Source organism: Euprymna scolopes, chromosome 13 (genome assembly GCF_053919585.1).
Source record: "Euprymna scolopes isolate OS-2025 chromosome 13, ASM5391958v1, whole genome shotgun sequence".
Classification (NCBI taxonomy): Eukaryota; Metazoa; Mollusca; class Cephalopoda; order Sepiida; family Sepiolidae; genus Euprymna; species Euprymna scolopes.
The window spans coordinates 40,786,332-40,799,186 of record NC_136494.1 but is presented as its reverse complement, the minus strand read 5'-3'; the positions used below and the strand labels follow the sequence as shown (position 1 = coordinate 40,799,186).

Below are 12,855 nucleotides of genomic sequence, written 5' to 3'. Positions count from 1 at the left end.
ATGCTTAGTGTAATTACAGAGTCTGCGGAACATGTAGAATTCTTCCCGGTGACTACTGGTAGCAGTGGTAGGACTAAATATTTAGAGAAAAAAATAGGGACTCCTTCCTCTAACAATTTTGCGAGTGTGATGGTGTTGCCCGTAGGATGCAATGCAGTATTTTATTATGACTGAATGTGTCTGAAATGGTGTTCGAAAGATACATAAGATAGTGGCTATTAGTCTAGATGTATTGAATTTGTATGTGCCATCTATTGTTGCAAAAATCTACGATACTTTTGTCCAGACACACAACATAATCATGTTGACAGTTCCTGTTAGATCACTTAAGTTAAGCAACATTGAGCTTAGTCAGTACTAAAATGGGTGACCAGATGCTGAATATTTCAGCATTGTTTCCATCATCCTGGACTTTTCCTTGCCACTGAACTCAAACAGTGCCGATTCAGGAAAGACATGGTCGGTAAATGCGCAACCCTTGCTTCACAATATGCACAAGGAATCCATTCTCTTGAGACTTAATGGAGGCAGAATAAATATATATATATATATATATATATATATATATATATATATATATATATACACACACACACACACACTAGCTGTACCTAAATAACATTACCCATAATACAGTGAAGCCATTTCATTGGGGGTTTTTTTTTTTCATTTTTTTATATATTTTCAAACTTGAGGTAGAAAACTATTAAATTCAATTTAAAATGAATCTTGCTTGTCATTTTTATTTTAAATATGATTTCAAAATGTTCCATATTAGCAGTCATCTGTATTTGACCAAGTAATTTAAAAAATAATTTTAAGAGTGCCATTATATATTGCCAATAACATGATACAACAATAACAAATGAAAATTTGTCAGAAACAAAATTCAATTTGTAAGCTTAAATGCTCTACTACTATTACTTGTAAAATAAATGAACGCACTTAGAATCAGAAGTGAATGCCATTACTAATCAGTAGTGTTATCACTGTTGATCAAGCGAAGAGTTCAGTCATGCAACATGATGTATGGGAGTGAAATATGGTCAATGAGGATTGAGGACATGCATTGCATGGAGAGAAATAATATCAAAATGATGCGATGGATGCGTAAATTAAGACTTAAAAACAGACTTATATCTGAAGGATGATTAAAGACCTGACTAGAGACAAGTTAGATTGGAAATAAATTTCTAAAAGCTATTGAACACATGAACGTTAAATCCTCTATGTTGGCCAAGTTCCAATCCCTGTCCCATCAGCATAATATTGCATCCCTGTGTTTTACAAGTACTTTAATGAAAGGTGTTCTGATGAACTCTTAGCATTTGTGTCCCCTCAACTAAAACAGCAAAATCTCACTCCTTCACTGTTGAGATCCTTAGATGTCGAAAAGTTTCTTCCCTTGGACTGCTAGGCTTCGGATCCCCCCCCCCTGCTCCGTTTCCTACTTCCCTGACTGTACTAAACTGCAGAAGTTTAAATTTAATGTGAACAGATATTACTGCTCATCCCCCTCTGCAGTTCCATGTTAGACAATCTCAAATAGCAGGTCCTTATGTTTCAAGTGGCAACATGCTTTGTTTAGGGTGAAAAAACTCAAGATGAAAGATATGTAATATTGAAAAATTGCTTACTTGTTTATCACAGACTAAATTTGTATGCCAAGAGAAATAATAAGTGCAGTCATCAGATTCATCTATAAACAATGGCTCTCCAAGGTTTGCTGAAGGATTACACACAAAACTTATGATCGTATTGCGATTAAATTTTCCCTGGTGACATTTGTCTCCACCAGTGTAATTGAGGGAAACAATACCATTTCTTAAATGAAGCTTTGCGTTTGCATTGCCAGCATTAAAAGATTTGTTGAACATGTCCGTCTGACAGGAACCTGGAAAATTATGAAAAAGATGGAAGTTATGATGGAAGCTATACTAAATATTGTCAGAGGTAAAAGTGATCAATGGCTACAAAAACAAAAACTGAAATCGATAATTGATATGTAAAGTTAGGTATGTTTTAATATACAGAATTCACTTGAAACTAATTAACCAAGCTTATGAATTTTGGTATTCAACCGTTAGAGGTTTAGGGTGATAATGTAGGCTATATTTAGCTTAATAGAGAGGCGTTAAAAAAGATGGTTGAAGCATTCAGATATTTTTGATCTGTAAAAATTTTAACACTAGGTACTCAACGTATTCCACATTTCAGTTTCTTTAGATCATTTTTTTATTGAGCATACTATTCACAAAACAGCATTTAAAATTCAAATATTGCAGATTTGCATTAATTTGATCCATAGTCATTAAAGATTTATCAAAAGCAAAGTTCCCTTGTATTTCAACATTTTCTCAACACAAACCTGAAATTTTAGACATTTTCTTGAATGAAAATGTCATGAAATTAGATCAAAATTTGAATAAGCATTCTAGACATGAGGTTTAGTAGCATTATATTTTGATTTTAATCTGTTAGAGGACAAAAGTGATACAAAACTTCTGTCCAGGGAATTAATTTTATCTGTCCTGAGACAGGTATTGTTCTAGTTTTGTATAAGTAAAATATTTAGAAAAAATTTAGTGAAATATCACTTTGGTCAGTTATATAAATGGAGATGGTAAAGTTTAATGATATATAAACTCAGATTTTGTATATTGAATGGTTTGTAGGTATACATTCTGTAGTTTATTTGATTCAACTTACAAATTATACCTTCACTGGCACTACAACTTCAAAGTGTACTTGAGAATAGCAATCGAGAAGTGGAGGCTCCACAGGTTTAATTGATCCCAAAATGTGAAACCATTCGAACACCGTTTTTCTTTCAACAAAATGGAACAGTTGAAACTTTTTCATAGCTTACATTTTTATCATAGGTGAAATGTCGGCATTCTCTTGGTATGTTCAGCTTTATATATCCAGTCATCTCCCAGCTCTGCTGGAGGGAGAAAAAGGTGGAACATCTGCTTACTTCAATCTCAAGTTTAACTGCCTCTTCCTCTTTATTCTCTCTTGATCAGCGATTACAACCTAGAAAATTGTTTTCCTTCACAACTTCTCCAATTCGCATACCTCCAAAGACAAATACATATATTCTCATTTTCTTTCCAACCTTGAAATTATCAAAACAGTCGTATTTCAAATGCAGTCTATTCACACCATTGCAGACTTGCATCTAAATTATAATTTCGATTTTGTTTCTCTGGTCATCCCAGGTGATCTTGTTAAACACACACAAGATAACTCCCAAATTGGGATTTTATCACTTAATACAGTTCTGTTGCATAGCGAGGACTGTGGCAGTTAATCAAAACTAATGACACAAAAATGGGTTCTAAGAATGTAAAAATTACAAAAAGTTCACATTTGAATTAAAATGGGGAGGGATGAATGCAAGCAAATTTACATACAAATCAACCATGTTTATTCATAAATACACTGAGTTGACAAATTAATTTTTCAGATTGAGAACAAAAAACAAAGCCAATTTCCATGTCAAATGTCTATTCCTTTAAAGATTCACATTGGCACATGTTTTAGTTATTAGATAAATATTTCTACATTTTAAAAATACCATAGATTTGAAAATATTTTCAGATTTCTGTTCAATTCAAGAAAAAGTTATAATGAAATTAGCAAATTTCAGAAAACAATATTTCTTTGATGAAATAACTCGAGCTATATATACTTTCTAACCTAATTTTTTTCTTACATTGGTTAATAGTTAAGCAAATCTAGCAACAAAATTCATTTTTTGCAATTTTAAAAACAGAAAACTCATTTATGCCAAGAGCTACAGCTAGATAGAACTGGTTTTCAATTAAAGAAAAATGGAGACTATATTGGCAGAAATCTTTGTTTCAAACAAAGTGGATTTTTACAATTTAGCAAAGACCCTACATCCTAAGAGAAGTAGGAAAGTTGAACTGAATTTCAAAGAGTCTCGATGAATAAGATTACAATAATTGATTTCAAGCCTAATTTGATTTACTGAATCTTACCTGATGAGTCAGCACAATTGCTTTTGACTTTTCCACAGACATTAAGCATGAAAATATGACCAACTCTGTCTGAAACAGAATACCCATTCAGGCTCCGAAGTCTTGAAAGGTCAAAGGTGATATCTGTTAAAAAATAAAAGTTTAACACAACCTATTCAAATTATGAAAAAATAAAAGCAAATAAGGAGTAGAAAAACAATTTTCATTTTAATTAAATTATCAAATATTTCTTAATTTCAATTTCTTCTGATGTACTTTTTTATAAATCAAATCAATTTTGTAAAGATAAAAACTTAATTTCTTCAGCTGAGAATTAGAAATAATTATTTTTATGTAAAGAAATCTATTTAAAATATGTATGTACACAATTTACTAGCTGTCCTGACACAGCACAGCCTAACGTTTGCAATAAAAATTAGTAACATAAGTATTATTTTTTATAACTTTCACAAAATGTAATATTAAATCATTTAAAATGTTAACTGTATAAATAATTACCGGCTAAGATTCAAACTCAGATTTAATACTTTATGCATCTTGAAAGTTTGATTGGTTAAATTATTGATGCGCTTTGTGATTATGTTGCATTTAGAGTTTAATATTAAACAATTTTCATTTAATATTAGTTTTTTTTCCAAGTTTTTTTTTTTATACACAGGAATCACCACTTATCAAGGCCCGGAGGCCACTCAAGGATAAGGGTTAATGGGTATACACTAGTTGATGTGATTATAGCATAGTAAACATTAGTGGAATTTTGTAAATTGGATTACTTAGGGGGACGGTTCATTAAGAACTTGTTTATGTTGGACTTGAAGACAATCAGATTGTAGTCAGTTGGAAAGCAGGCAATCGGGAGAGAGTTCCACAGGCATGCAGTTCTAAGAAAGAAGCTTTGTTCAAAGAATCTACATTTAGGTTTAGGCACAGATAAAGAGTATGGGAAATTATTGGTAGTGGTTTTGGCTAGACGAATGTTTTTTCGTGAAAGTTTGGTGAGGGAGAGGCAGCTGAGCACTTGCCATGAAAATAACAAAGCAGAGACAGGCTCACAGCGTCTCTTCTGTAGGAAAGGGCATCCCCCACTAAGCTACAAAGTCTATTTTGAACTATCAAGGCAGGATAAGCTTCTAGCAGCTCCTGCCCAAATGTGGCAACAGTATTCCATTGTTGCTCATACCTGGCTTTTATATAGGTAGAGAATTGCATCAAGAGTGAGATATCTACTGGAGTGATAGAAGGATCCCACCATTTTTCCAGCGACCTTGGCAGTGGATTTGATATACATGTTCCATTTCAGGTCAGGAGTAAAGGTCAAGCCCAGAAGCTTGTCAAAACAAAGCCTAGACCCTAGACGAGAGCTGTTCATTTCAACCCGTGCCAGATTGGCATCAGAGCAGAGATGGTGAAGAGATAGAAGCTTGGTTTTAGATGCATTAAAAGTAACCAGCCATCTCTTTTCCCATTGTACCACTAATGTCTAAATTTAAAGCTTGAAAAGAAATTGACATTCAGTGAATTTTGCTTAATTATTGGACAATGATTGACTTGATATAAATCTGAAATATCTTAATTTTAAAATTGAACATTATGCCTATATTATGCACCTTTCAGAAAATCTTAAAATATTTTGAACAAAACAAAGAATTTGAGAAAAGTCACCTGTGGTAGGATTGGTTACAACGCATGTGTCATTACTTGTAATTATATCCTCGATTGGGCAAGCTTCTCTTGTCACCCAAATAAAATGATGTTCACAGCCATGGTTCACAGAATAATCACCAGGTGTTGTATCCTTATATTTAAAAAAAATAAAATAAAAAATATAACAGTAGACTCTTAGACAAAATATTATAAACACTTATAATCGTCAAAAAATGCCCCCCCCCCAAAAAAAAGACTAAATTTCACATTAATTTTTTACTTTAATTTCCATCCATGAACCAATACAGGCAAGTTACATTTAAAATTAATTTTTCTACCATTAATCAGGACATGACGTCAGAGCCAACAAAATTATGCGAGTTAAATTAACCTTTAACTATTCATTGATATGTAAAAGGTTAATCTGTACACTACATGGTCTATTAATTCATTTTATGAATGTATAAAAAATTTATACTCATTGAATTCTAGATAAGGTTACCTACAAGTAGAGCATATTTATATTAGTTGAAAATGTACAAAAAAAAAAAAAAAAAAAAAAAAAAAAAAAAGTCAGATTCTCCATCTTTTTGCAACTCAATACTTTTTCTCTTGAACACTTGATGTGGTCCCAAATCAATTTTATGGCCTACTTCAGAATGAAAGTTTCTGTTTATCTTAAGAATGTGCTCGTTGCAGAAGTAAATTCTTGTCATCACACAAAAATAAGATTCTATTTTGTAAGAACAATTGAGGTTGAATCTCCGATTAACACTTGTTGCAACACTCTTTGTGGACCCACATGGTTGTTACATTTTAACCGGATCTCTTAATCACATGATGCAGGGTGGTGGCAGCCTTTAGAACCATGTACTTTTCGAAGTGGGACATGTACCTTAGTTTCCAGTTTTGAATTTTTTTATATTTCTCTTTCATGGACAATACATGTGAAAGACTAAAAATTTTCCAACATTAAAATGTAAATGCATTTTTTTTTTTTTAACTATTTTAAAAACATTTAAGACATGTTTTATGAAAATTGTTAGGTTTTTATTAATTTGTTATATATTGAAACTTACCTTCTAATGTATTTTTCTAAAAATACAATAGGTTTTCTCAACATAACTTATTGTATATTAACATCCTCAGCTAAATCACTTCAAGCAAAAATTAAATTCTACTTTGTTTAGGCAATTGCATGTGAATATCATAAAAAACTTAAAAAATAGACAAGATTAAATTGTTATGAATTTAGAATAGGGTAGATCAGTTTCATAAGTTTCCATTTGAGAGATTTTAACATTTTAGAGCAATTAACTGAAAATTGTTATTTGGGAATCATCATATACAATAAAAAATGATCTTTATGAATGACATTAACTTAAATATTCCTACTTAAATCTTATCTGGAGTCATCCATCAATTAATGGTCAAATATTTCAAGTTCAAGAGCCATAATTCTCCCTTACTCATTATGGCCATGAACTCCAACAAGAGAGGCTGGTATCCTTTTTCTGGGGACCACAAAAATGGTGACCCCCCCCCATGTAAAAAAAAAAAAAACAACTTTTTCAGCAGATCTATTGTATTAAGAAACCTGTTCAGCCAGCAGTAAAAGTTGGCATTGAACACTGCAGATATATATGTACAGCAACCACGCAGTATTTTGTTTATTACCATGCTATGTTACATGCAATGCATCGGGTTTCTTGGACTCGACAATCTAATAAATTTTAAACATTTTTTTAGCTTAAGAAAAAATTGATTAGAGCAACAGAATAAGCAGAAAACTTACCAAAGCATTCATGTCACATACAAACTTTATGTGAGTTGAGGAATTCTTTTTAATTGGACCTTGGCAAGGTTCCCCATTCTCATAGATGAGTTCCAGATAACCATTATTAAATTGGAGAGGATGAACACCAACCTGACCAATGTTATGATATCTTAAGAGGAAAAAAAAGATTGCAATGCACAATTTTTATAATTGAAGATACAAATATAAACAAAAGCAAACATTAAAAATATCAAATGAAATCTGATTGCTCAAGACTAGAAAAATTAATGACAAAACCAAATATTTCTCTTCAAACAGATTTGTAAATAATCTTTGGAAGTTCAAATAGTTGAGTAGCATGGAGATTTTGATTTTTGTATCCTATTTAATTTAGCTTTTATTATTTTCTTTTATTAGTGCTTTTGGGGAAGGTGAAATTTATATACATGGGTATTTAGGTTTTGATAGATTTTTTCTTTTTCTAAATGCCAAGGAATTATTTAAATTTAATTCATGCCTTCTATGAAACATGTAGCCATTTTTGAATATGTAATTACCCCTACCCTCCGAAGTGTTGATTTTTTTATATATATAGATAACTGCTATTATTAAGTTTTAATTATCTCTGTTCAGAAGGATTTTTCCTTTGCTGCCTGAAGACTGAAGTGTAGTATCAGAACAGATCAGATTCAGTTTCATCATCTAAACTAAATTTTTGGTGAAGTCTTGATCTTTATTTTATGCAATATCATTGATTTTTTTTTCAGTCCTGTCAAACTTCTGTCGGAACTTCACCCAGGAAAAAAGTCCATTTTGATGGAGATAAAAATACACAAACTGGTATACTGGAATCAATAGTAGGAACTAAAGCCCCAGAAATTCTCAGGAGACCATATTTGGTGCTCCAGGATTCAACAGAGGACTTTGGCCTACCCCCCCCCCCCAACACAATTTACCATCGGCTACACCAATAAAAATTAAAATGGAAAAAAGTTAACTATTTGCCACAGGCATCATTTAAATACAATTATTGAGGTGCTAGGTCTTGGCATGACCAACCAATAGATTGGATTAGGTCTTTCCAAATGTGCGTCTTGTACAAGAAACAGCTAGACTGTTGCAAGTAACAAATATTTAGACAACCTTAACATCTAAGTTATTAGGATTTCATCCACAGACTAAGCTGTCACACACTGCCAACAAGTGGCCTTCATTAGAGGAAGTGATTTTTATCACTCTGTAGAGTTGCAGTTAGGATATGTTACAGTCATAAATAATAATATAGTATTAAGTTAATAGCAATAATACAGTATTAAGTTTGGAAAATGGTATAAGTTAATCTAAAAGTGCCGAATATCCTACATAGAACAGGTGTATTTAAACACATAAGTGAGAAACTACATAAGATACGCACTTATTTTTTTCCATTCATTCAGTCATTTTAAATCATTTGAGAAAAAAACTTCAGGAAATAACTCATTTTCTTTCAATACTAACTTTTTATAGTTAGTCTGAAGATTTTCTTCAAACTATTCTCATTATGGACATCATTTCTCTTCAGATTATTGTAAAAGTATTGAGCGGCAAGAAAATCTGAAAGCATGGTTTTAGTAGCGCTTCAGAGGTCTCCTTAGAGTTGCTTAGAAATAATACATTTATTAAGTTGTACATAATACTCTAAATCAGATAGAGCAGGTGTGTTTAAATGCGGCATTGTCTGGGAGAAGGATTTCTCATTTGTTATAATTTTACATACAAGAAAAGGTATGTCGTAGCAGACATTTACAACAAACAAGCATACACTTCCTTCTTGGCAAGTCTAATCAGAAGCCAGTTCTGTCACATGACCAATTTTATAAAATAAGCCGGCAACACACTTCTCAGATTTTGGACAGACAACAACTCCACATGGGAAGGATTTGTCACCTCCAACTTCTCTTGGAACTCAACTGGCCTTTGTGCTTGACTAATACATGAAAACAATCCAACATATCTGCACATGCAGTACTTGCTCTCTTTACCACAGGACTAATCTTTTGCTGTCGTCCATACATGGACACACGCTCCTACTAATAAACTTCTAGGAGACATAATATATCATGTCTACACACCACTACTACATACAAACACCTGAATAATGTTCTTTCAATAGGCCTGTATAATCAGCGTCTCCACACAGGAACACTTTCCATAACTAACCCTTTTCATTATTTTTACTAACCAATTAAGATAACCAATAAAGTTGGTTTTAAATGTTAGAATGAGATTTCATGTCTTCTATTTCTACATTTTGGCAACTCCTGACGTGATGGCAAACATACAGTCATCAACTTCTTATTCTAAATCGGTGATCCAAGAACATGCATTTTTCAACAGTTTTGTTTGGTTTTCATTTTCCTTAGCCACTTCAGCAAAAAATTTTTCTTTCACCGGACATTTTAAACTGAAAAAAAACAGCTCCAAATTTATTTTTATATATATATATATATATATGTGTGTGTGTGTTGCTAATAAGAACCAACAAATCCTTACACTTATGGACCTTCTCCAAAACAACTGTACTCAAATTTACTGTAGAATTAAATGTAAACAAAATTCTTTTCCTCAGTCTCCTTACTGACATTTCCAACTACAAAAAACCTACCTGCTATAATTCTTGCCTTCTAAATTTCAAGAGTGAATGCCCCACCATTACAAAATAGTTATCGAAAACCTCAACCAAGCAAAACTTCTCTTCCAAAAAAAACAAAACATACTACACATCAAACTAAATATCAAACTAATTAAACAAGTCCTCAACAGATTCCCAAATTATATTGTTGACCAACACAAAGTCCATGATAAAGAGGTTAAACAACACCCCCACTAACAATACATCACAACTATCATAGCAATCAACTTATTCTATTGCAATCAAATGCAGTTTTAAGTTAAAATCGCTACAAAAAAAAAAACAAAAAAAAAAAAAATCCATAGATACATCTACCCTGTTGACAATAACATTAGATTCATCATTTACTATAAAAAAAATTTAAAACCCAAAACTTAGTTATTAAAAACAATCCCTCCCCTCAAAAACCACTTGAACACACAAAAGTCATCTATCAGTTTAAATGCCCAAAAATGCAATTAATTTAAAAGTAAAAAATCCACCCAAAAACTTATGATCCTTTTTTGACAGCATCAGCACAATGTACATGTACTAGGTTCCCATCGGACAGTCAGCAAAGAATACTATGTTGAGGTTTTGAAGGATATTCAGTCAGAAAAAGTCAACACTCTTCAAATCGAGTCAGTGGCATTTCCACCAGCATAATGCACAAGTCCACATCAGGATGTAACAATTTGGTAACAGTTGTGAAAATGATCATAAACTTACAGTACAAAAAAATGTTATTAATTAAACAAGACTTGACTGATTACCTTTTCAATGGATCTGTTTCATTAGTTATTCGACAAGATGCTGCATTGAATGGACATGTTTCTCCTAAAATAAAGCAAAAAAACTAGTTAAATTATTTTCAAAATCATTGTTCAAATTTAATATCTATAAAATTTTTAAGTAAAAATTGTCACTCAAATATAACGAATTATTTACATCCAAGAAAATATACTTTGCAATTTAATTCCAATTCAGTTCTTAAAGCTGAATTGATAATTGTTATTAAGGGAATATTTTTCATTTTTTTATAATCAGATATTGTCTGATTAAGTCTCCTTTTCTCATAAATTAAATTTGCATACTTGATTAAGACGAGTGGACACATGTAAATTTACTTTTATTATATAAAGTTTTTAATTAAGGTTAAAAAACAATAAAAACATTTGCAACTTTCAACAAGGATTTTGTTTTTAAATTCACACAGCATTTGTTTACTATTGTATACTTAGTTTTCTCTTTGCATTAAAATAAAAATTATTTTGCATTTTATGCTAGAAAATAAGGTTTCAGGATATTTTTTTCTTCAAATAAATGTTTTGAAGTCTAACCCTTTATTATATTAGGAAAAAATTCTTTGTACTCTTCCGATGGAAAAATGCTGTCTTCGACCCTTTTGTGTTAGAACAAATTCTTTAGTCTTAGATTTCTATTAGTTTGTTTTATTTCTCCTTGAAAGCATTTTCTTTTAATCGTCCAAGTTGATTCATTACTCATCCAACCAGCTATGACAATATTCATAGTTGCAAAGTATATATAATATATCATAGTTCAGATTTCCCTTTTTATATGCCTTTGCATAGGGGGGGGGGGTCCAATACAGTATTTCACAAACCATTTTCAGACAAAACATGCTAAACTAAAACTGCTAGATTAATGTACGCATAGAAAATTTTACTGATGATTACAATTAGAAAAATACTAAACTATACATGACCCACTATTTTTTTTTTTTTCACTTTGATTTCATTGCTTTGTTGGCTCGTTTATGTTTCATAGCAAATCACTTTTTCCAATTTCATTCAAAAATGCATGAACTATGACATATTTGAAGATATTCTTTCACAAGTGTTCAAATAAACTTGAACAGATACTTTCAAAAGAACTTTTTCCCAAATTTTAATACCCTATAGTTGGCATGTTCTATTAAAAGAATATAGAAACATGTTTCAACATCATGAAAATAACAGATGAACATTTCAATAACACCATAAAAAAGAACTTTATGGTTGGTTGGTTTTTTTACGGCATATCAACTCTTTGTAGGTTATTTAATGCTGAATCCAGTTATCTTGGGAATAGTATCTGATGTTGTATCCAGTTATTTTATAGGAGGTTTTTAGTCTTCAAGCTCTTTGTATTTTCAATCGCTAGTTTGTAGCTTTTGATTTGGTTGTTTTATAGTGGATTTTGCCATTTTTGTTTTCTGCTTTGCAGAATATGATTGGGTTTTGCAATGGGAGGGGGAAAGGGTTACAGTATTATTGATCGGTACATTTTAAGTTGGAAAACTAGTCAGTAAGTGAGGGAGATAGCAAGAGAAGGCGAAAAAAGGAGGATGGAAAAGTGGAAAAGGCAGATTGTTTGTAGAATATAAGGTTTTTTGGGGTTATATTTTTTGGAAGAGTCTTTGATGTAAGAAGATTTTCCTGGTATTGTTCTTTTCGAAGATTTTTTGAAGATCTATTTCTTGGTAGTGTTTCTTCCTGATTTGTGAAAGATCTATGCATTCAGTAGATGTTTTACAGTAAGTGGTGCTTGATGGAATATTATTTTTTATTTATTTATTTTTTTTTTACATTTTCACCCCATACAAGGGACATTGCCACTTTGGTGTAAGGGGCTACCAACAGGGGCAACAACTACTGGGGTACTATATAGGGATTTGGGCAGCAAGATGTTGGTTCACGTTGCACTTTAACTTCTGCACGTCAGTACAGTTGGGGAAGCAGGGACCTGGAATGGAATTCCAAAGTTTAGCGGTTCTG

The 12,855-nt window shown here is 31.8% G+C and overlaps 1 protein-coding gene across 3 annotated transcripts in view; it reads right to left on the bottom strand.

Annotated features, from left to right (window-relative positions):
- The window catches only part of LOC145291983 (cation-independent mannose-6-phosphate receptor-like), a 268,904-nt gene that overhangs the window by 96,624 nt on the left and 159,425 nt on the right, over window positions 1–12,855 (bottom strand). For all 3 annotated transcript variants that reach the window (XM_080137940.1, XM_080137937.1, XM_080137939.1), the window contains exons 23-27: window positions 10,852–10,915; window positions 7,447–7,597; window positions 5,670–5,802; window positions 4,008–4,130; window positions 1,638–1,894 (exon numbers count right to left, since the gene is read on the bottom strand). In XM_080137940.1, coding sequence (XP_079994066.1) covers window positions 1,638–1,894; window positions 4,008–4,130; window positions 5,670–5,802; window positions 7,447–7,597; window positions 10,852–10,915 — 728 coding nt within the window. The remainder of the gene's footprint in view (window positions 1–1,637; window positions 1,895–4,007; window positions 4,131–5,669; window positions 5,803–7,446; window positions 7,598–10,851; window positions 10,916–12,855) is intronic.